The sequence below is a fragment of the Mixophyes fleayi genome, chromosome 4 (genome assembly GCF_038048845.1).
Source record: "Mixophyes fleayi isolate aMixFle1 chromosome 4, aMixFle1.hap1, whole genome shotgun sequence".
Classification (NCBI taxonomy): Eukaryota; Metazoa; Chordata; class Amphibia; order Anura; family Limnodynastidae; genus Mixophyes; species Mixophyes fleayi.
Window position 1 is genome coordinate 56,212,655 of NC_134405.1, and position 24,295 is coordinate 56,236,949.

General features: G+C 41.7%; 1 protein-coding gene across 2 annotated transcripts in view; it reads left to right on the forward strand.

Moving 5' to 3' along the window:
* The window catches only part of BIN3 (bridging integrator 3), a 33,735-nt gene extending 27,681 nt beyond the window's left edge, over positions 1–6,054 (forward strand). Inside the window, exons 7-10 of one of the 2 annotated variants that reach the window (XR_012691197.1) lie at positions 1,314–1,455; positions 3,576–3,710; positions 3,828–4,586; positions 4,635–6,054. Coding sequence is in view for 1 of the 2 variants with exons in the window: in XM_075207105.1 (XP_075063206.1) it covers positions 1,314–1,455; positions 3,576–3,710; positions 3,828–3,974 (424 nt within the window). In the remaining variant the exon portion in view is untranslated. Of the gene's footprint in view, positions 1–1,313; positions 1,456–3,575; positions 3,711–3,827 lie in introns of both variants that reach the window. The other variant, XM_075207105.1, reaches the window with a different exon arrangement.
* Positions 6,055–24,295: the final 18,241 nt, after the last annotated feature.

Genomic DNA, 24,295 nt, shown 5'->3' on the forward strand with positions numbered 1-24,295 from the left:
CTGCCACTCTCCAAAAGAAAATATTTCATGCCACGCACAGGTATAGCAGCATGCTCCTCAACATTGTGGTAAAGCATAGGGGGCAAGCTCTAGAATATATTTTGTGGTGTATATATCTCGCACCGTTATGGTATTGTGTTCCCCTCTCTGATCATGGTCGGTAGGGAGCAGGCTGTGTAATATTATACACTGTGTACATGGTATTTATCACACACAGGTACAGCAGCGTCTTCCCCTCTCTGATCATGGCGGTAGGGAGCAGGCTGTGTCATATTATACACTGTGTACATGGTATTTATCACACACAGGTACAGCAGCGTCTTCTCCTCTCTGAACATGGTCGGTAGGGAGCAGGCTGTGTCATATTATACATTGTGTACATGGTATTTATCACACACAGGTACAGCAGCGTCTTCCCCTCTCTGAACATGGTCGGTAGGGAGCAGGCTGTGTCATATTATACATTGTGTACATGGTATTTATCACACACAGGTACAGCAGCGTCTTCCCCTCTCTGAACATGGTCGGTAGGGAGCAGGCTGTGTCATATTATACATTGTGTACATGGTATTTATCACACACAGGTACAGCAGCGTCTTCCCCTCTCTGATCATGGCGGTAGGGAGCAGGCTGTGTCATATTATACACTCTGTACATGGTATTTATCACACACAGGTACAGCAGCGTCTTCCCCTCTCTGAACATGGTCGGTAGGGAGCAGGCTGTGTAATATTATACACTGTGTACATGGTATTTATCACACACAGGTACAGCAGCGTCTTCCCCTCTCTGAACATGACAGTAGGGAGCAGGCTGTGTCATATTATACATTGTGTACATGGTATTTATCACACACAGGTACAGCAGCGTCTTCCCCTCTCTGATCATGGTCGGTAGGGAGCAGACTGTGTCATATTATACATTGTGTACATGGTATTTATCACACACAGGTACAGCAGTGTCTTCCCCTCTCTGAACATGGCGGTAGGGAGCAGGCTGTGTCATATTATACATTGTGTACATGGTATTTATCACACACAGGTACAGCAGCGTCTTCCCCTCTCTGATCATGGTCGGTAGGGAGCAGGCTGTGTCATATTATACACTGTGTACATGGTATTTATCACACACAGGTACAGCAGCGTCTTCCCCTCTCTGAACATGGCGGTAGGGAGCAGGCTGTGTCATATTATACATTGTGTACATGCTATTTATCACACACAGGTACAGCAGCGTCTTCCCCTCTCTGATCATGGTCGGTTGGGAGCAGGCTGTGTAATATACATTGTGTACATGGTATTTATCACACACAGGTACAGCAGCGTCTTCCCCTCTCTGAACATGGCGGTGAAGCGCAGGGAGCAGACTCTGCAGGATTATAAGAGGCTTCAGTCAAAGGTGGAGAAATACGAGGAGAAGGAGAGAACGGGCGCTGTGATCGCTAAGTTACACCAGGTGAGGGTTTGGTGGTTGGCAGGATGGTAGTAAATAACCGGGCACTGGGGTTGTGGGTGATAGATGGTGACCTGCAGTTCCTCTTTATGGTGGTGTCTGTGTTGTGAATAAAGGTTTGTGTGGAGGTATATATAGACCAGCATGTCACAATGCAGTTTCACAATGTCATCACTTACTAATTCTCATCTCCAGCGTATTCTGACAGTTTCACTTTCTGCCACTTCTGCTTTAAGCCTATTTCAGCTACTTCCCTTTCAGTTCCTGAAATATCATCTTCAGAGTATCAGTGTGGTTGTGACAGGTACCATGAGTGTGTCGGAGGCTCTGACTGTATATCTGGAATGTGTGCTATGTGCACAGTGTCACCTGGTTGGATTGCATGCCTAAGGCACATAGTGTAGAATACATCCCGTCTGTATCGCTGTACACCTGAGCGTGCTGTCAGTTACTATATCACACCGCTACATCCCCGTCTCCTCTCCCTCACACAGGGGGAATTCCTTACTCTGCTTCTGTGGATAATACACTGGCACATCACTTTCTCTGTGTATTCCAAATGTACACTATATTTCTGCATACATTTATATACATAGATCCACTGCTTGTACAGCACAGGTACAGAAATACCTTCTATATCTCTGATGAAACCGACAAGAACATATAATATTGCAGACGTGCAAATCAATACCTAAGAATCTAATTTTATGTTAAAACTCTTTGAGGAAATTTATACATGTGAAATATATAAGTAATATTTTAATGATGTCTCACAGGGGGGCAGTACTGTACATTTTATTTCACAGAAACTCATACACCCGTATATCTGGGAGAAAGTATGTGTACCTTGACTGTTGAGCATTTACTTAGGTGCACTCCCACTTTAACCTGACGCAGTAATGTTATTTTTGGCCTTGCCGTCTATGGTTCAAAATCTTTATAGATACCGGGCACTAAAGGGGTTAAAGCATTTTAGCAAATAGTAATATATTGTCAAAACATTTTTGTGTGTGTATGTATGTATGTATGTATGTGTATTTATATATGTGTGTGTGTGTGTATATATATATATATATATATATATATATATATATATATATATATATATATATATATATATATATATATATATATATAATGTGTGTGTGTGTGTGTGTGTGTGTATATATATATATATATATATATATATATATATATATATATATATATATATATATATATATATATATATATATATATATACACACACACACACACACATTATATATATATATATATATATATATATATATACACACACACACACATTATATATATATATATATATATATATATATATATATATATATATATTATATATATAATGTGTGTGTGTGTGTATATATATATATATATATATATATATATATATATATATATATATATATATATATATATATATATATATATATATATATTAGAGATATAGATAGATATATATATATATATATATATCTCTATCTCTATCTCTAATATATATATAATCTCCTGTAACAATTCCCCAGTGTTCTTTACATCGGTAACAGAGAGGGTGCATCACGAAAATGGGGTACAATTTACGGACGTATTGACCCTGTACACACATGTAGTTATTCTACACAATGCTTTCTGTACTTCACCTAGTGAAGCTGGCGTACATCATCCGAATTGAAGAAATCAAAAATGTTTTTTCGGGACTTGTTAGATTGCGGCCAGGAGCAGTCACCATTCTGTTGAATGGTGACTGCTCCCAAAAGCGAAGAGGAATGCAAAGCAGCAGATATCCATGATATCTGCTGCGATGCCCCCTTAATAAATTTGCGGAGGACACTGTGGGACCTTAATGACCCGTTAAAAGCACTATCGTGCTCTATTAAATATGCCCCTTGGTAGGTTACCAAAATCGCTGTATCCTTCGTGTTGGTAATGGGTAATCTTTAAGGAAAGTAAGAGAAGTTTGATCCTTCCGCAGTTATATTTAGCCAGCAATAGGATGCTAAATGCTGCCATCTAGTGTTGTGATACTGAACTGACTCCAGTGAACTGTGAGCAAGCCATACATTGATGTGTGTGTTGGTCACATGTCGATGTGTCCTTTTCTCCAGGCCCGAGAAGAGTTGCGTCCTGTTCGGGAAGACTTTGACGTGAAGAACCGCCAGCTGTTGGACGAGATGCCAAAATTTTACAACAGTCGAATAGATTTCTTCAAGCCCAGCTTCCAGTCACTGATCCGAGCAGAGGTTTGTGCTGCCCACTACTTGCTCTTTTATAAGCTTATCTATATCATTCCTTCCATTCCCATTCACACCACTAGATTACTCTTACACTGGTTCTGCATTGAATCTCCTCCTCACTAGGTGGTGTATTACACAGAGATGTCCAGGGTATTTGGAGAGCTGGCGCAGCAAGTGGATGAGGTGCCGCTATCGGACGCGGAGAGAGAGAGGGAAAATGAGGCCAAACTGGCAGAACTGCGTGCTTTGTCCATCGTGGCAGATGACTGATACCACCACCACTATGGGGCAGGGAAATGGTTACATTGATCTGGGATGTTGCCCCAGGTGACGTCTACACCAGTGTTATCTGGGTTAATGTTAGGTCTGTAAAGCACTCCTAATTGGGGATACCCACGTCCATGCTGGCACCTGAGGCAGTCGTCACTAAAATGCTATGACCCTACCGATACACGGCAGTGACCTCGCACATACTGTACCCAACTCTCCATATTACCCTAGATGGCCTCCCAGTATGGATGTTCTCCGTGCACTGTAAGGACCAATAAAGGGGAAATAAGGGCCATTGGAGTTCGGAGGTAGCAGTTTGACCACCTCCTAAAGTGCCTTTGTACAATATTTTGTAAAGTTGTGACCCTCACTTTTCTCATGGATTAGGGTTTGTAGAAAGTATTTGAGTCCACAGAATCTCTATCACTTGAAATTTAAGTAGTTTAACTATATATTTGTCAGCCGTTCTCCCCTGTCTTCTGTGATACAACCCCGTTCCCACAGGATTCCTGTAGCACCAGAAGCTGCTTTATACCATCATTTTACCCAGCAGCTGGCAACCACGTTTAGGATAGGAATTAATTTTGTTTATAGCTATTGATAAGATATTACGTCTAATGGTAAACACATTGCCCCTTTCTCAGGTACATGAAGAGGAAGGGGCAATATGTTTACCATACATTAGACGTAATATCTTATCAATAGCTATAAACAAATTTAAGACAGGTGTATCACTCTTTGTTGTCATCTAAAGATATCCATATACATACCTGTTCACAGGTTAAACAGATTCAGTCATTTTATAGATTAAATTCATGAAATATGCTGCTTTAGACTAAAATCTAACAATGTGACATGTAATATCTTATCAAAGTTAGGAATTGTCACTTAATTCTGTAGTGTCGCTAGATTCCATTCTGTACAGTTTCTTTCTACATGTACTAGTCTATGCTTCTGCTAATTGTCAACACACAAAGCAATGACCATGTAAAGAGCGGTGACGGAATTATGCCTAAATGTTTGTATTTATTTTTTTATATATGAATCATGGAGGTTCAAAAGATCAGGAATAGGCTATACCGTCTTTTATCTGAAGTTTGTTTATTAATTGTGTCCAATGTGTGAAGAAATGTTTTTGGTTTTTGTTTTGTTTTTTTTAATTGAAGGCTACTGTCTCTTTTTTAAGTTTCCAAGGGAAATACCAGGCTGAACATTCCCCTCATCCTGGCTGCAGTTGCCAGGCTTCCTGGTAATACCCTGGTCAGAAAGGTTGTTCCTTGTAGGATACTCAAACCATTGTTTTATGAGGGGGTTATAAGACTCTCCCATATGCTCTACATGTGAAGATCCCTACGACATACCTGTCTAATATAACATCAGTATAAGCTACCTCACCATCTTGTCCCACTACCAAAGAGATAGTCATAGGCCATTCTCCGTCCATTCACACTACCCGTTGTACCCACCTAATGTCATGTCATGCTAAGATGATGTGCGATCCTGTGTCGCCCTCCTGCTGCAGTATATTTTTTCATCATTCTCATTTGGAGATATTTACTTACCAGTCTTATTTGTCCGTGACTGCCCACATCAGCTCCCCTCCCCCCACCGTTCTGTCAGTCATTATCACAGGCACAGGACTTGGGGGAGGCTAACAAGCCACTTACACTATAAAGAAATGTTATGTTATGTTATTAAACTGTGACCTGGCTCTATTCTGGGCTGAGCTTTGTGTCCCTAACCCTCTCTCCTTACTCCCCCCTTTTCTATAACAACCACTTCTTCCCTCCCTTCCGTTAGACTCTCCAGCATTGCAGGTTTTCAGGATCACCTGACACAAGTGATTGTAGCTTTAGTAGAGCAGATAGACTGAAAGCTGGCAGTGCTGGGAGGGATAAAAGCTGACATCCTTATGCTATAAGCTTAACACACATGCTGGGCTTCAAGCCTGTATTGATATTTTGTCCTATATAATTAATCTGTATTCAGAAATGGCTATTTTAATACTGTATAAATGTAACTCTGGGATTATAGGGTTTTGTTTTTTAATAAAAATCAGAAATACGTGTTGTCCTATTCACTTCCAGTATGATGATGGTTTATTATGTCCTTCTCTTTATCTCTGTACAATTGGTGAGGTTACGAACAGCGACGGGCACCTACATATCTGGGCCCTGCCCATGACAGCTTAAAGTCTAAAGGAGTAGGTATAACATGAATATAAGGTAAGGACTGTTTAGGTAAAAAGTGTAGGGGAAGAGGAGGATTCGGCAGTAGATCTCCCTGAAGAGGCAGGTTTTGTTGGAGCGATTGAAGGGTGCTGAGTTGGCAGAGTCGGATGGGGCAAGTTAGGCATTCTATTCAAGCAGCGCAGGAAAAGTCTAGGAGACATTAGTGAGAGGATGAGAGAGAGATCACTCTCGGGGTGTAGATTTGTCATTGAGGGCTGTGTAAGTAACAGTACTTTTGAATTTGATTTGTTAGGATGCCAGTGTAGAGACTGGTACAGGAGGTAAGCTGATGTCAGTTGGGGGTAGTGGCAGCGGACAGACTGGAGAAGGGGAGATTACAGTAATGTGTTCTTTAGTGGAATCCTGACTAATGAAGGGACTTGTCCTGGTAATGTATAGGTGGAAAAGTGAGGACTTCTGTATGAATATGGAGGGAAAAGGGAAATGTGCAGTTGAATATTACACAAAGCTGTTTTTGTGACCTTAATGGTGAGAGAAATATCAAAAATAGGGGTGGAAGTAGTTAGAGAGAAGAGTATGGACGCTGCCTTATGTTGAGTATGTCTGAGTCACACAGTAGAATATTGGGCTGCTAAAAAAAAGGTATCAACACGCAATTATGGGGTGTAGTTATATCAATGTAAGGTGGAACTCACGCCTCACGGGGTTTTTTTTATTTTCTTTTATGTTATAATCTGATTTTTAACCACAGAGCATGCTTATCAGACTTCATGTTTTGGGAGGACAAAAGGGTACAAGTTGAAATGACTGACCTGTCCTGGTTTAGTTGATCTGTGGGCTACTAACACATCATTTTAATAAGTTGTTTAATTAGTACCAAATATGCTGGCACACTCCTATTTGATTATAGTGCTCTGCAAAATAATTAGTAATAATCCCCAACAGAATGCAGTTTGCCCATTGCCTAGTGCTCCACTTGCATCTTATGCCCCACCGATCTCATCCACTGAAGTCTTACTATATGTCACAACTTTTTATTGCACTTTTACATAGCATACAATCTGTGCATGTAATAACAGTAAAATGTAATTATAGTTGGTGAGGATTTGACACTTACCTGTGCTGGCGCAGCTCAGATCCGTGGCACAGGAGGCTCCGCCTGGGTGCAGCTGAAAGAGTCTCACGAGAGCTACCGCAGCCCCTGCTCTGTAACGAGCAGCCTTATGGTTCTTTGCCAACACCGCCCCTTTCTGACAGTAGAAGCGGACGCAACGATTCCCCTATATCGGGCAGCGGCCACTATTCTACAGGTAAAATTCCCGGTAAGAAATGAATGAAGTGAGATCGTTAGGAGATGCTATTATTTTCCTCTAAACCTCAGTCTGCAACACTAGAACCAAAACAAATTCCGTCACATCACATCTGTATAACATATATAAATGTAACCCATAAATAAAGGTATCCTAGCAGTAATTGCAAAGGACGGTGACATGTCTTTATGATGATAGGCTTACTGCTCCCCTGACAGAAGTACAGGTCTCAAATAAGGAGTAACAAGTTTGCACAAAATGATAGAGAAATATAAAAGCTTAGCTTTTCCTGGGCCAATGTGGTGTTTCCAAATATCTGTCCCCATGGGAGGTGGGGTGTTGTGTGATAGTGGAGGAAGCAAAAACATTCTGTAAACGGTGGATGAATCCTATGTATAAGACAAGAACAAATTCTTCCTCACTTGTACACTACAGAACTTAATTTTGTCCCTACGTTATCCATCCCATCGATCCAGCTGTGGCCGTCTCCCCTCAGCCTGAAGCTGGGTACACACATATGTGTGTTGTGTAAGTGAAAGCGATGCTGAGAACCCCATCAGCACATACACAACGTGATGACAGCGATGGTGTAATCCCTGACAGACTCTTCAGACCGACTGCTTGGAAACCAGACTTGAAAGGATTCCGATCAGTAAAGACACCGGGCGCCTAGACTGACGTCACTTTGATGCCCGACTGTATTATTGTTGCTGTTAAGGTGGCAATTTAAGGAGGCTACGGCTGTACAATGTACAAGCCTTTGTAAAGCACATTGTACAGCCGTGTCCTCCTTAACGTCGCCCTCTGAAGTGGACCTGTCACCACCACACATTGCAGGCGTCCATTGAGTGGACTGAACCAGTATTGTGAGAATGTAAGTCATCAATTCAGTAGGAGCTAGAAACACCTGGACATAGGTTAGGCGGTGCCTCAGTGATGTCACTGGTTCCTAGGCTGCCTAGTGGTTCACTCCACAAAATGGATGCCTCCACTGTGTGTAGGTTTACTTTGACACGCTGCAAAGTACACATCATATTCATAAAAAAAATAAAAAAAAAATCCTTAAAACATTTGGCTAGGTGGCATATTTGGGACAGGGGTGTGCCTAGCCCTTTTTGCCATGCAAAGCAAGGATAAACAGAATACCTCCAAACTTTCTCACCCATGGGACATGGCTATCCTGATCAGGACAGAGCCCTTATAATCAGAACTGTCCCGCCTAATTTCCCTAAAGCACAAATTTTTAAGACCATGGACGGGAATTGAACTCATGACCCCAGTGCTGTGAGGTAGGTGTGCTAACCACTGAGCCACGGTGCAACCCAGGACAGTAGGGAGGTATGTAATTAAATTGATCTTTACAGTTTTGCACTTTAATATTTTTTTTTTACACTGGAGAGAACAGCGATGCAGATTTGGACATATGGGAACTGTATGCAGCTATGAAGATAAGATTGTGTGTATTATTATTTACCATTTTTATGGTAGATTTTTAATCATTAAACAATTTATTGTGATTTCTAGCATGTTCACCTATATTTGGCAAACAATATTGTAATCATAAAAGAAGCTTATTCAAATACTTGTCATCACTACATTCTAATAAAAGGTAATTGTGGTCAATTGTCCGACAAGTTTAAATGTTTTTTCCCTGTTTTTAATTTATTTTATTTTTTGTACAATCCCCCATTTTTAGTCTTGATGGGAAAATGTTTGTTCCAGTTTCAGTCCTGATGTGAATGCTCAGGACACAAGCAGAGTGTAATAAGGGGGGGGTTTGGGCCGAGGCCCCAGGATTTTGACAGCAAGATAGACCTGACCTTCACTATTTAAACTGGTGAGATTGCATTGAACTTGGAGATTTTACATTATAAAGGGAGAATTCAATTCAGCCGCGCTCAACGCGGTAATAATTCTATTACCATTAATACAGTCATTTTAACCCTGATTCCTGACCTTCAAGCAAAAACCAGCGTTAAAGATTACTGTATTAACGGTAATAGTGCGCAGGTCACGTTACTTTGGGCAGTAATGCGGCCAATCAAATTCCCCCCTAATAGTGTTGATGCAGAGGAAGGCAACCTCTCCCCCCCCAAATGTGATCATTGTCAATTTAGCCTTACCAGGGGGTAAAAAATCCTTCTTGAACTCAAAAATATCACTCCCAAGTCTAATTGTAGCTACAGATGCCTTTTCTTGTAAAGAAAGCTTACTATTCATTTTTACATTCTGTTGCCATTACAGTCTCCTGTGGTAAGGAATTCCACAGCTTAACCACCCTTACAGTAAAGAACCCATCCCTGTGTTGATGGTGAAGCCTTCCCCCCCCCCCCCCCCCCCCCCTATTCGCAGTTGATGGCCCCTGACAGGTCACCAAGCATTAGCGCAAGGGATCAGTCACTAACAGTTACTGCAAGGTAAGTGATGTGTAGTGTACTGTGCTTTTCACAGTATGTACATATTACTATATACTCCTGTTGAGACTTGCTAAATAACTGGTGAGGGGCTTGTAGCATATCTAATATTTTAAACGAAACGTAGTTAGGAGTTAATAAATAATTATGAGTGTTTCAGTGAGGCACAATACGCGTATGTTGAATTGGGGAACCATAGTAATTATAAAGCACATTGGGACACGTTCTCACCTCTTAGATATCTTGTCCTCATTTGTATCCTTGTGATCCATAGTCTTTCTTTTCCTATAGAAATGCATAGCAAGTGGCAATAGTAGCTGACTTCCTGGAAAGTGCTCCCCATCCAACCATTTATATATTAAATAACAAAGCAGGTGAGATTATGTCTGTTCTGGGGACAATGTATGATGTACATCCTTGGTTAGGATGGACCTAGGAGAGACTGGTTAAGGGAACACAATACAGTACAGACACATAAATTATGTGCATGTTTGTCAACTTTTGGAAACTGTTTCAAGAAGCCCATTGTTGTTGGCTAGGCTAATCTGAACCTGTGTGCATAAGACAGAACATTACACCTACCCATTGTGACCACTGCATACACTGAAGCATTATCCTGTTGTCCCAAATCTCCTCTGAGCCCACTTCCTTTCACACTGTCCCTCTTTTGAGCCTGATTCATAACTGTATGCATAAACTGGTCTATCAACCTTCTGACTGGCCCCAGAGAGGTACACTAGCACTCTCCTAGCATGTTTTGTCATGGGTTACTGCTTTGTCGTGCCTGCATCTATATAGTAGGTTGCAGGTTATAATATGGGATGATGTGTGCACTTGTTTGAACATATGGAAATGTCCGGAGGCACCGAACATGGGCATAATACCATCCTATGGTTTTATGTATCAATGCTGTATTACCGCACAGACCTGATGCACAGAGCAGGTCCATTCACACTGTAACATGCAGCATGCTGGGAATGGGGATATGTACTGGAATATGAGGGGGCATTTACTGAGCTTCACAAATGCACTCAGTGTAACTGATGTTTCTTTCCCTTTCATGGTCCTATTTTTGTGCAGTAGTATCTTTTGGTGAGGGTAATTGCACCAAGTGGGCGTCTGCTGCAGGGGCTCCAAATATTATCCCAGCTGATGGAGGCAGAGGGGCGGACTGAGATGTCCTGGCTGAATGTGAGCTAGTCGCAAGCAATGCGGCTTCAATTCTGTCCAAATGCAAAAACTCCTTTTTATTTGGCGAAATTATAGATATTTAAATGAGCTGTAAGGGATATTTGCCTAAGGCGTGTCCTCAGTTTTAGTGGGTGGCTGCATTACAGTCAATAGGACAACTATTGCACTATACAAAGCACATTTGTGTAGGTGCACATATTGCAATGTAATCAAACCTTTAATATGTACAAATATAACATGCAATGAATACAATGTCCCTCTACTCTCTTTACTTACTCTAAGGGGGAATTCAATTTGGCCGTGCTCAACCAGGTGTTAATTTTGTGACCATAAATACAGTAATTTTAATTCAGAGTTTTGCTTGTGGCTCCCTGAGCCACAAGCAAAATGCCCAGCATTCAGTCAGTCTTTAGCAATGGAGCACAGCAGCAGAGGGGACGAGAAAAGGTAAGTGAAGGGAGGAAAACGGGGGGGGGGGGGGGGGGTACAGAGGGGTTAAAAAACAGGTCAGCATGACACAGTGGGGTTAAAAAACGGGTCAGCATCAGGGCTGTCAAGAGGAATTCAGGGCCCCGGTACAACAAATTCATGGGGCCCCCCTTATAGTCGAGTATGCTAAAAAAGGCGGCGCAAAATTTTTCGGAGTTGTGGTCATGCATTTGGGGACGTGGCAAAAGCACGATTGGGCGTGGCTAACACATCAAAATCACTAGGCTCTCAATTCCCTGGAGCGTCACATATGTCCAAGCACTCCTGACTTTCAGGACATCTAGCACCACAGTGTAGTATACAAAGAATGCAGTGTGTACACAAAGATTTCAGTCTTGGCCTACACCTTACATTGGGCACAACACTCACCAAAAATTGCCATTTTCCCTACTAGAATGACAACATTTCACATACTGTCCTGCTCTCTCCTACCTGTTCTTCTCACTTTCACCACCTGTTGCTGCATGTTTCTTTAGTTGCGACTTGTCTGGATCCTGGAATGCTGGGGGCCCTATTTGGAAAAAAATAGCTACATTTAGATCATTCCAAACAACCCTGGCGTTAAATCAATACCATCCACGATTAATAATTAGGCCTTCCTCCAGCTCCAATATTACAATAATGTGCCCCTTCATCATCGCCATGCCTTATGATCACACTGCGCCCTCCATTCTGCTTTTGCCCCCTTCACCTGGCTCCCCTTCATCACACTATACTATGCTGCTTCCCCCCCCTTTTTCAATCCCACTGTGCCATGCCCCCCCCCTTTGAACCCCACTGTGCCATGCTGCCTCGTGTTTTTTTTAACCCCTCTGTGCCATGCTGACCCCTGTTTTCTAACCCCTCTGTGCCATGCTGACCCCTGTTTTTTAACCCCTCTGTGCCACGCTGACCCCTGTTTTTTAACCCCTCTGTGCTATGCTGACCCCTGTCTTTTAACCCCTCTGTGCCATGCTGACCCTTGTTTTTTAACCCCTCTGTGCCATGCTGACCCATTTTTTAACCTCTCTGTGCGTAAGGCGGCGCAATATTTTTTTTTTAGCATACTCGACTATAAGGGGGGGGGGGGGGGGCCATGAATTTGTTGTGCTGGGGCCCTGAATTCCTCTTGGCAGCCCTGGGGCTATGTCAGCCACTTACTAACAACAGGGGAGGGCTGGCAAATTTTACACCAGGGGGGGCAAGACTCTACTCAGCAGCCAGGAACATTTTAAAGGAAGAAATGCAGGTGACCCAGCCCAGGGTAGCCCACTAGGGGACCCCCCTGGGGGCAGATACCCCCTGCCCCTGTCTAACACTAAAGCTTCCATTTATAATGCATTATGTCTACAATTTCCAGCTTTATCCTCGCCAACTATAACTGTCTTTATTCACGATTGCATACTTTATTCAAAAACCACTCTTGCACTGACTTTTAAGTGCCTATATATGTTTATAATTATAGGGCAGTGTGCTGTTATGCATGTTACAAAAATAACATGTCAAATTAGTATATTCTTTCCTTTTTTGCTGATGTAGAAGACATGCGCGGTCCTCAGTAATTGTGTGTAATCATTGACCCCACAGGGGCCTTATCCATACTGTCCTGATGTGAGAGGACTGTCCCCCATGGACTTTTGTACCCTTTTCCCGGACAGTTGAGAGATGTGTCCCACTCATCACAGTGAGCAAGCAACGCACACATTAGTAGAAAGGGGGGAAAACACTGCGCTCAAGATTCAAATAGAAAATAGTCTAGTAGAGCTGCAACCAAATATCAAGGCATTAGTGGCAGGTGTGTTTTGGGGGTTTGGGATGTTCTATGTCCCATTGTAACACAGCCAACTGTGTTCCAACTTCATGAACTTAAATGTTGGGAGATATGCGTGGGTTTCCTCACGGTGCTCCGCTTTCCTCCCACACTCCAAAAACATATTAGTAGGTTAATTGGCTGCTATCAAATTGACCCTAGTCTCTGTCATCTGTGTGTGTGTATGTTAGGGAATTTAGACTGTAAGCTCCAATGGGGCAGGGACTGATGTGAGAGTTCTCTGTACAGCGCTGCGGAATTAGTGGCGTTATATAAATAAATAGATGATGATGATGATGATATGCTTTAGATGTAATCACTGCTTTTCCTCCCAGTGGTGGAAAACCCTTAAATACATTTTGTTCAGTTTTGAAGCTCACTTGACTGAGGTCACTATACCATGGGGATATGTACAAACACCATGAGTACATACCTAAGAGCCGCAGAGCCTTGCACAGCTGTCAGGTCTCACTTGTGATATATCTCATACTTGCCTTCTTTTTAAATCTGTACTCTGGGAGATCGGAGTACAGATCATGTGGGAGCGGGCATGACGTCGCCATTATGTCACTATAGCTTAATGATGTGATTAATCCCTGCCCCCCGCCATTTAATGCCGTTAATTTTGGCATTTTACAGGGTCCGGGAGGTTTGCCTACTCTTCCGAGAGTCCAGGAGGGCTCCCCGAAATTCGGGGGCCTCCCGAGTAGGCAAGTATGATATATCTTACTCCATCCACTGAGGCGGACTCAGGCAATCTAGGCTATAAATTAAATTATTAGTGTGTGCTATAGCTGGCTAGTGTTTGCAGCATACCAATGTGGGATGAAAGCTATACATACAGCAACCGTAGCTCCATTATATAGACATATTTGTTAAAAACATTTTTGTATAAACAAAACATAACTGGTATATAAAGTTTTTACAGAAGTATAAATGATTAATTTTTTCAAGTTGACAAATTATGGCTCCAACCACTAGATGGCACTGTAGTACCCAGCTCTGGTGATCTTTGTGTTCATTGTGGTACCTGTTCACTGAGAGGTGAGGCTGTGTATTAATGGTTTGTCTTTTCCAATACTTCTGCCAGCCTGACCCTCTTTCAAAATGTGGGCAACTGCTTTTCCATTTTATTTTCCAACTGAAATAACTATGTCTTGGTTATTGTTTAGCTTCTTTCAGGATTGGTAACGCCAAGCAATGTAAATTTTCAGTTTATTTAAGATACAACCCTAGTTTTTTTCATATATGGGTTATATATTCTTTATTGTATTTGCATTTTTTGCAATATTGTAGTTAATAATAAAACGCATTCATTGCCTACACAGTGGAGACAGTCATTGTGTGGGTGAACCAATATTCTTGAAAATGTAAAGTTTTGCACTGTGGTGATGTCACTGGTTCCTAGGAAGCTGATTGGCTGCAGCAGATGCTTACAGTTGTAACATATGAACTGTTTTAGGACAAGGTGAATAACCTTGCGCTGATAAATGCAAGCTGATTGGTTGCTGTGTTCAGTGCAAATTTTGCACCTAAAGGCAATTTTAAGTAAATGAGCCCCAGTGAATGAAAAGTTTTACACGGGTTAGCCTCAGCCTGTGGAAAACATTGCTATTCGTTTGTTGTGCAATGTGTACATCTAATGATGAAGCACATGATCATTTCTTTATGTTGGTATACTTACAACTTTAGTTTTAGTTTAGTAAATCTGTCCTGTCAGTGCACCACTGTGCCTTCACAACTGAATCTGATACAGTCAGATCACTACTGTATTGCTTGTGCATATGCACGCTGAATAGACATTGGCCACAAGACAATACATCAAGTACCGCTCATCAGTGGTGAATTAAATCTACCAGACCCTCTACTCATATACGTTTTTGTGCCTGATCACCCACTGAAGCACTCATTACAGATCTGCTCTGGGTCACATATTAGTAAACAAACCTAATACTCCAAGTAATTGCAGTAAACAATGAGAAGTCCTTCACGGCAAACTCTTGTCTCTCTTCAGGGTCATGCTGGCCCTACTGAGTTTAAATTGGACATTCCCATCTGCAGCCCAAATACTCCTGAGATTCTGCCACTGTGTCCTGAATGTGTCCTGTGTTCTATAAGGGAGTTTGCAATATACCATAGTGAGCAGCAGACCATTGCATGTCATTGTATAGCAATTGCTGACTAGATGCTGTGGTTCACTGCAATTATTTTGCCTAAATGCAATGTTAGTAATTGAGCCGTGGTCTGTGTACTTCTCCAATATCCCTATTTTGTTTAATCTTAGATCAGCACTCACTATGTGGTGCAATTTTCTATTGTATGCTGCCCAAGCAGATGACCTCTGGCATGGTACTGTATGGTACTGTACCACAAAGCCAAAATGCTATTGACTTGGTATAAAACCGCTACTGATCACATTCTGGGAGCTTTTCAAAACAGAACATATCGGAGAAATACCCCAAATATCTTATGAAAATGAGACCACAGTTTGAATTGCATTTTGTAGACCACGGCATGGATAACATAGTCCAAACCATGTCCATACTGAAACAGTTCTGTAGTTACTACTTCAACTATTGTGATTGCTGTGGAAACTGAAAAAAATATATTCATTTGTTAAAAGGATGTCTCCATATAATTACCGTTGTTTATTTGTAGTGCTGGAGATTAGGCAAAGCAGGACATGCATAAAACTGGGATATACAAGGTAGACATTAGGGGGCATTTTTTTTGCCCTATGGGGCATATTCAATTGTGCGCTGAGTGCCTTCACACCCATGATTTCCCTTCGCCCCCCATAGGGTAACAAAGGGAAATCTGCGATGTTGTGCTACCGTATTACCGCAAAAAAATTCACTTCCACAATGTTCATGCGAACATCGCGGCTAATTGAATATGCCCCTATAAATGCAGATGACCCTGCTCATGAGAGAGTTTAGAACCTAGTGGAAAAATGGCAGAGCTGGGACTGAGCATTTAAAGATTAGTGGGTAGCGACATGGGAGAAGTTTGTAGTTGGCAGGGCCGAATTAAAGGTGTGGAGGCCCCTGGGCTAATGGGGCCCCCATTCCCCCGTGAGTGCGCGGTAAGCTACTTACTGAGGAAATCTTGTGAGAGTGAGACTCGCGAGATCTCCTCAAAAAGGAGATCACTGAGCACCGCGGAAGGACTACAGTGACAGTGCTCAGCAGCATTGATCGGCCGGGGGGCGCCCCCCGGCCGATTATTAATTCCGCTGAGCACTGACAAGGGCCCTCTGGATACCCGAGGCCGCTAGATTGTAGCCCAGTTAGACCTCGGGTTAATCAGGCCCTGGTAGTCGGAAGTGAGAGGTGGTTGCCAGAGGTGAGGCGAGACATGGCGTGGGTCAGAACTAGATCTGACACGAAGAGTATTTTGAAGTAAGGTTTAATGTATCAAGGGTTAGTGGTGTTGAGGGCTTTGTAGTTGAGTTTTAAATTGGATTCTGGAAGGTCTAGGGAGGCACTGCAGGGATTTGTAGAGTGTTGTGGCAAATGTCTGGCTGAAAGAGAGGAAGATTAGTCTTAGCTGCGGCATTTAGGACAGATTGAAGTGGGGACAGATGGGTAAGGAGACCGTCGGATAGTTGCAGTAGTCAAGGAGGGAGATGATGTGAGAATGGATAAGAATTTGTGCTGCAATTTTATTAATATTTCAAAAGTGAGGGATTTTATAATTACCTGGGTGGGTAGGTTATAACTAGTTCTAACCTCACTGCGCTGTCTATGAAAATTGTACCAGAAACTACAGTTCCCACAATGCACTGGGGTGGGTGCCCCTTCTGTACTGTGGACGTGTAATGGGATTGTTCCAGATTTATGGTGGATAACACAGCGTTCATGTGTGCTAAGCGTGTGCAGTGCTGACATACTGATAGCAGGGATTATGTTATGTGGACATAGTCTAATCCTGAGTCTTGCCATGGTTGTATCCAAGGGAACCCAAATCATAAACTACTAAGAAGTCCGCAGGTTTAGGAGGAGAAAATAAAGATGAACAATTACAGCAAATTATGTATCTCTCAGCTACAGCTCAAGTTAAGAGAAATAAAAGGTGGACTCCTTATTTAAAGGGCCGTTAAACCAAAAGTACAAGTCCGCATTATAATAAAGATCTATTAATAGCAATCACAGATATATGTGTGTAAGAGTCCCCTGACTGACACAACTTGAGTTATTTACATTTACTGTACAAGCCACTATTCTCCGTTATCAGTAATTTTAGAAGACGCTGACTGCAGTGAATTCTGACAGTTTAATGTGTATAGGACTAAGCACACCCGCACTGACCCTGCTTCTTGGCCTACGAGTCCAGCAACCAGATCGCCCTCCATGTGGGACACAAGCAGGGGGCCAGTTTGGGAGATATCCAGCCTATTGGCAGTGAAACCAAGAGGTTGCATAATTCTGGCAGCACTGCGGCCTTATATCCAATAATGATTCTATGTATAGGATCATTATCTGTTATGATGGGCATTTTAGGGCCAATGTTGATTTCACATATGACATAACTGGTGTAATATTTCCACATCTCACCAGGTTCTTTATGGTCACAACTTGGCATATTTGTTAATAACATAGTGCCATGTAGAACCTCCTGACATGCTCCCTTTAAAGCTCTTATTTTGTGCGCACTTGATTGTAGTTCATTTATAGAAACACAAGGGGGAGCTCTTTGCGCTAAACATTTGTATGGCAGGTGCTGCATACTTAGGCTGGGTACACACTATACAAAACTTCTCTTGATGCAATATCCTTAACGATTTTGCCAGCGATTGAAAAAATAAAAAATTCTGGATCGGCATGCCGATTCATGTGTACACACTATTCACATTTTACTTTTCAGATCTGTGCTCTTCATCTCATAACCATCTGCTGAAAAGATCCTAACTCCATAGGGGTCTATGGAGATCTGGTCCTGAGTGCATACAGACTGCAGAATCGGCACAACATCGTTCCATCTTTGAACGAGATTTTAGTCCGGTTTAAAAATCAAATGAAACGATATGATGAGCTTTGGAATGACAATCGTTCATCATTAAAGCGTACACACTAATGCGATATTGGGCCGAGCGGCCGTTTATCATTTGATTGGCCCGATAATCGTCTGAAAACACTGATTGTGTCATATAGACTGCTCACTTATCACACTAACACAATAGTTTACAGAGTAATCTCTGCAGACAATGCCTCCTTCTCTTTCTCTGTAGGGGAAGTGAGAAATTTACATTAACTGTGAACACAAAGGCTAAAGAGCTAATTAGCAGGTTTTCCTGCTCACTGTAGTGACATCTTTCTACTTGCATCATGGGGTCATAAACATACAATAGTGCTCACTGTACATCTGCTATACAGCACCTACACTGCAGGATGGGCTCCTTGGCTATGTTATCCCCATTCATAGTGAGAACCAATCGGATTCCCCCTTACAACAACCTGTCCACACAATGCTAATAGAATCCGCTGTTTGTTCCCACTCAGAAACCTCAAACAACAGACCAAGTTTTGTGTGAGTGGAAGTCTCCGATAGATGAGATGAGAGAGATATAAGATGCATGTTGGTCTATGTGATGCACACAGAGAGTTGCATTGTGTAGGGGGAATATTTAAAGTGAGGTTTCCTTTGTACAAGTAGATTAATAAATCATTATCAGGGAAAACGGTTTTTACTTCACACCTCTCTGCATTGATGTTTTTGCAAACAGCTAATCTTCTAAAGTGCATACTTAACACAGTGCAGGATGCCATTTTGTGGACTGGACCAATGAGAATGTAGCACATGAATTCACTGAGGTACGAGGCACAGTGTTTGGAGCACAGCATTCATGATTGGTTCATCGTATATAAAATGGCTGCCTCTTTCCTCAGTGATTCCTGGTGAATTGATTGGCTGCATTCCCACTAGTTCAGCCTATAAAATGGCTGCTTCCCCTGTTTGTAGGTGACGTGCGATTTAACACTCCCATCAGAAGCGACTAATGATTTATTACCAGAGCCAGTTGAGAGCTGTGCAGATTTGCTTATTACAGGTCTTGATTTTCTGTGTAAGGCCAGTTATGGTTCAGGATAGAAAACGTCACAGATGTCATAGCGTAGACTGTAGTGCAAGAGGGACATTGTAACACTGGTGTCTCTTTCTTCTTCACAAACTATTTTTTTCTCATTTTTCCACTTTATTTTTCTATGACATTTCTGTAAATTATATTTATATAACCTGAACATAGAACCCAATGTGAGCATATTTGCATTTCTTAATATGAGGGCTCAGATGCAGCCAAAGACCAAGATATTGTGATGTACATAGTACCTTGTTTGGCTTTAATTTCCAAACAATGAATCTTAGACATATTCATTACTATTCTTTACTCATGGAACGCCAACATATTCCACTATCAGTGAATTTTATTCAGGCACAAGTTCCTGCCCCAGAGCAGCTTACAATCTAATTTACTTATCAACTTCATACAAACATGCATACTGACCAGTGCCAGTTTAATCAGAAGCCAATTACACTACAAAAGGTGCTTGTTAATTATAGGGGCTCCACTTGACATAGAGGTTGAGCTGTGCAGGGACAAGCTGTCCCTATGAGTGGTAGCTGCCATTGAGGGTAAGATGTGCAGGCGCTGAGACTGGATTACTGACATTGAGCTGAGCACTCTCCGGAACTACGGATGAGCTGAGTAGGAGCTGGGACTGGATAAGTCCAATGAAGGCTGCACTATGGAGCCAGAGAATGCAGGTGCTTGGATTGAATTACTACCACTGAAGTTAAGGTGTGCAGGTGCCAGGACTCAGTCACTGCTATGGAGGCTCATCTGTGAAAGTGCCAGGACTAGATTACTGCCACAGAGGATGGGCTGTGCAGTTAGGGTTTGTGCTGTGGAGTTGGCAGGGATTGCACAATGACTGGGCAGCACGGTGGCTTAATGGTTAGCACTTCTGCCTCACAGCACTGGGGTCATGAGTTTGATTCCCGACCATGTCCTTATCTGTGTGGAGTTTGTATGTTCTCCCCGTGTTTACGTGGGTTTCCTCCCACACTCCAAAACCATACTGGTAGTTTAATTAGCTGCTATCAAATTGACCCTAGACTCCTTCTCTGTCTGTCTGTGTGAGTGTGTATATTAGGGAATTTAGACTGTAAGCTCCAGTGGGGCAGGGACTGATATGAGTGTGTTCTCTGTACAGCGCTGAGGAATTAGTGGCGCCATATAAATAGATGATGAATGACTGTACAATTCTCAGTAGCTGTTATGTGAATGAACGAAAGAAGAATATTGCCACACTAGTATTTTTACACCTATTTAATTGCCATCAGCAACACTAGAGAGTCAAAAACGTATCTTAGAGCACAAGGGGCCATGTAATAGATTGTGATGGGTACTGGAGAGTGGTAGGGTACAAAGTCATGTCATAAATCAGGGAGAGATATAGGATATAACTAAACACTTTAAACTTAGTGCTTGGTATAGTGCCCAAAATCTTACAATTAGTCTTCTCTGTCAACCAACCATAACATAAGTCCCCTTCGTGAGCTTCAGTCCATGTTTCCGCTTGTCTCTATAGCAAGCTGTATGTAGCTCCTGGGGCACCTGTTACTTGTCTAGGTGTAATAAATCTGACTGAACAGAGAAAGGCACAGCGCCTGCATAGTGAATTATTACTGAGTGAACTTATGTCTAAGCACGCAGACAAGTGAGCATGTACCAAGTAAATCATACATGAATCTGAGAGACACAGCAGACTCCCAGATAGAGGAACAAAGAACAGAAACGTTTTCAGGCTTATTTATATATTGTTTTAATGTTGTAGATTGCGCCATGTGCGCCTGCCAATGTAACAGAAAACCTGTTCAAAGGGCAATATGACAAATAATAATGTATAATTCAGTGTTTTTGCAGCAAAGATGCTCTGCAGTATATTAAAAAAAGGTCTAAATTCAAGAATACTGGTTTTAATTTAATACTGATAACAATTAACCCTGTATGTCTTGATTTGTAATAGCAGGTTCTGATCATGCACAATAGTGCTCTATGACAAGGAAACAAGTTGTAAATATGTTAAAAAGACAAATATCCAGATATGACTATAAACATTAAATATATTAAGAAATATACAAATAATACAAAACGGTGTATGAATCAATAAGATTTGTAAAAAAATATACCAAGCAATGTATGTAGAACATAATAATACATATACATACATGAGAGAGTAGTCAAATACAACAACAGTAAAAAAAACATTAAAAGGAGCATCAGTGAGTTTGGAGTTTAAGGGGTAAATTTACTAAAGCTGCTAAAAAAGAAAAGTGGAGGTGTTGCCATAGCAACCAATCAGATTCTAGCTGTAATGTTCTAGAATGTACTCAATAAATGATTGCTAGAATCTGATTGGTTGCTATGGGCAACATCTCCACTTTTATTTTTTAGAACCTTTGGTAAATCTCCCCCTAAATTTCAAAAACATCTTATGTTGTGCCACTTTCCTTGGTAAATCTCCCCCGCAATCTGCTAATTTAACATGTTCTGTTGCTTTAAAAGCAAGAGGTCTGGGGAAGTGCGTCCTAAAATGTAAATGACTGATGAGGTTGTGCAGTTAATATAGAATGTTCTGTTAAATGTGGTTTCAGTGTAGGAACCCTTAAATGATCCGTTCATCTTGCTGCTGTATTTACAAATAATAAGATACAGCACAGTTATAGCATAAGGGTTATGTTATAGCAGTGATAGATGCAAGAGAGTTATAGCCTTAGGGGTCATGTAATAGATCACGGATATGTAATGGACTGTTATACATTGAGGGGTTGTAATACATCAGTGGTTATGTAATCGATCAGTAATATGTACAGCATAGTTATAGGGTGAGGGGTAATATAGATCTGAGATAGGCAAAGAAAACTGATCTCATCAGTGATATTTCATTCCTCTCCCACATTGACTCACTAGTACAATTCCCTTCTTACTGGTCTTCTCGTACCCAGACTATCACCCCTTCAATTTATTTTGAATGCATTGGCTAGACTAATTTTTCTTCCAAATGTTCTGCTGCTCCACTCTACCAGTCCCTAAATTATTTGCCTGTATTACCAAAGCAAATGTAAAATATTACTACTAACATGCAAAGCCATTAACAATTCTGCACCAACATACATCTCTTCCCTTGTCTCAAAATATCTGCCAACTCCACATCCCCGCTCTGCCCAAGATCTGCGCCTCTCTTCTGTACCTGCTCCCAATCCCAGTTACAGGACTTTTTTGGGCTGCACCCACTCTGTGGAATTCCCTCCCTCTTACAACAAGGCTTCCCCTTGCCTCTAAGCCTTCAAGTACTTCCTGAAAACTTACCTCTTTAGATATACAAATTTTAAAGCCATATTCGTAACCTCCGTAGGCTATCCAACCCAATTACCACTCGTCTACACAGTTCACTATCCTTCCTTATTCAAACCCCAGGACCTCTTACTGGATCATATAGGCCCACTAAACATGCTTTCTGCCAATATATGTTTCTTATGCTGGAGCTATAAATGAACTTTAATAAATAATATCACATACAGTTGAGTTGCCTAATTGAGAGTAAGGTATCCACCTTCTTATATTGAAATGAGGTAAACTCAGATCTGCTATCCACAGCCCCTCCACCCACACCCTCTAAACATTGCACTTATGTTTACACTAAATTGTTGTTTCCAGTACCTGCACAATGTGACGTAGTTTCCTGCACCCCCAGTGATACACCTTCCAGGTGCTCATTATACTATAGCAGCATTGTTCTAGTATGCAGTTTTTTGTAAATTATTTAAGACAGGGCTGCAATAATTCATCAGAGGTTTTAGCATCATGTAAGTGACCCCCCGTCATAAACCTCATGTAAGTGGCCCCCCGTCATAAACCTCATGTAAGTGGCCCCCCGTCATAAACATCATGTAAGTGGCCCTCCGTCATAAACCTCATGTAAGTGGCCCTCCGTCATAAACCTCATGTAAGTGGCCCATCCGTCGTAAACATCATGTAAGTGGCCCATCCGTCGTAAACATCATGTAAGTTGCCCATCCGTCGTAAACATCATGTAAGTGGGCCTCCGTCGTAAACATCATGTAAGTGGCCCCCCCATCGTAAACATCATGTAAGTGGCCCATCCGTCGTAAACATCATGTAAGTGGCCCTCCGTGGTAAACATCATGTAAGTGGCCCCCCGTCATAAACATCATGTAAGGAGCTTGAGCTCGGTTTATGGTTAATACATGGTCCTGGATTACTGCCTGCATTCATTTATAGATATATAATTCTGGCATCAGGTACATTTTAGAGGTAGGACCTGGGTTAATGTTACGTCACCGTTAAGAATAAGACTATTTGGCTATGGTTAGTATACAGTTACATTTGTTTTTGTTTTTTATTTCGCCCATTAGATGTCTATATCTCTTTGGTCAAGAAAGAGTAGACTCACTTTTTTTAATTTTATATAAGAATCACCCTGTTCTCCTACATGATCCAGTGGCTGAGAGAGAAGCTGCAAGACTTCATCACCAAAGACTCCATTACCAGGAAGTATGATGGCGAGTCTACAGGAAGGTAAATGGCCTTTTATAAAAACAGCCCTTGTGGGTGTCCATTCACTACGTCAGTGACCCAAATTCAGATTGTATCACAACAAGCTGGCTGTACAGTATAAGCAGCTGTAGAACTATGTGCAGGCCGGGAGTTGTGTTGAACTAAACGAGGACAGTTCCAGAATTCTCATACACAGTAATTGTGGGCGCTTGGCCCATCCCTGTAACCTGAAGTATGGCTGTTAGTGGCGAACTGATCATGGTGGGCTGTGACAAGCTGACATGTCAGAATAACTTTACTGCCTTCACTTATTTTGTGTAACATAAGTGAATAAAGCTTGTCTAAATAAAGTCTTAA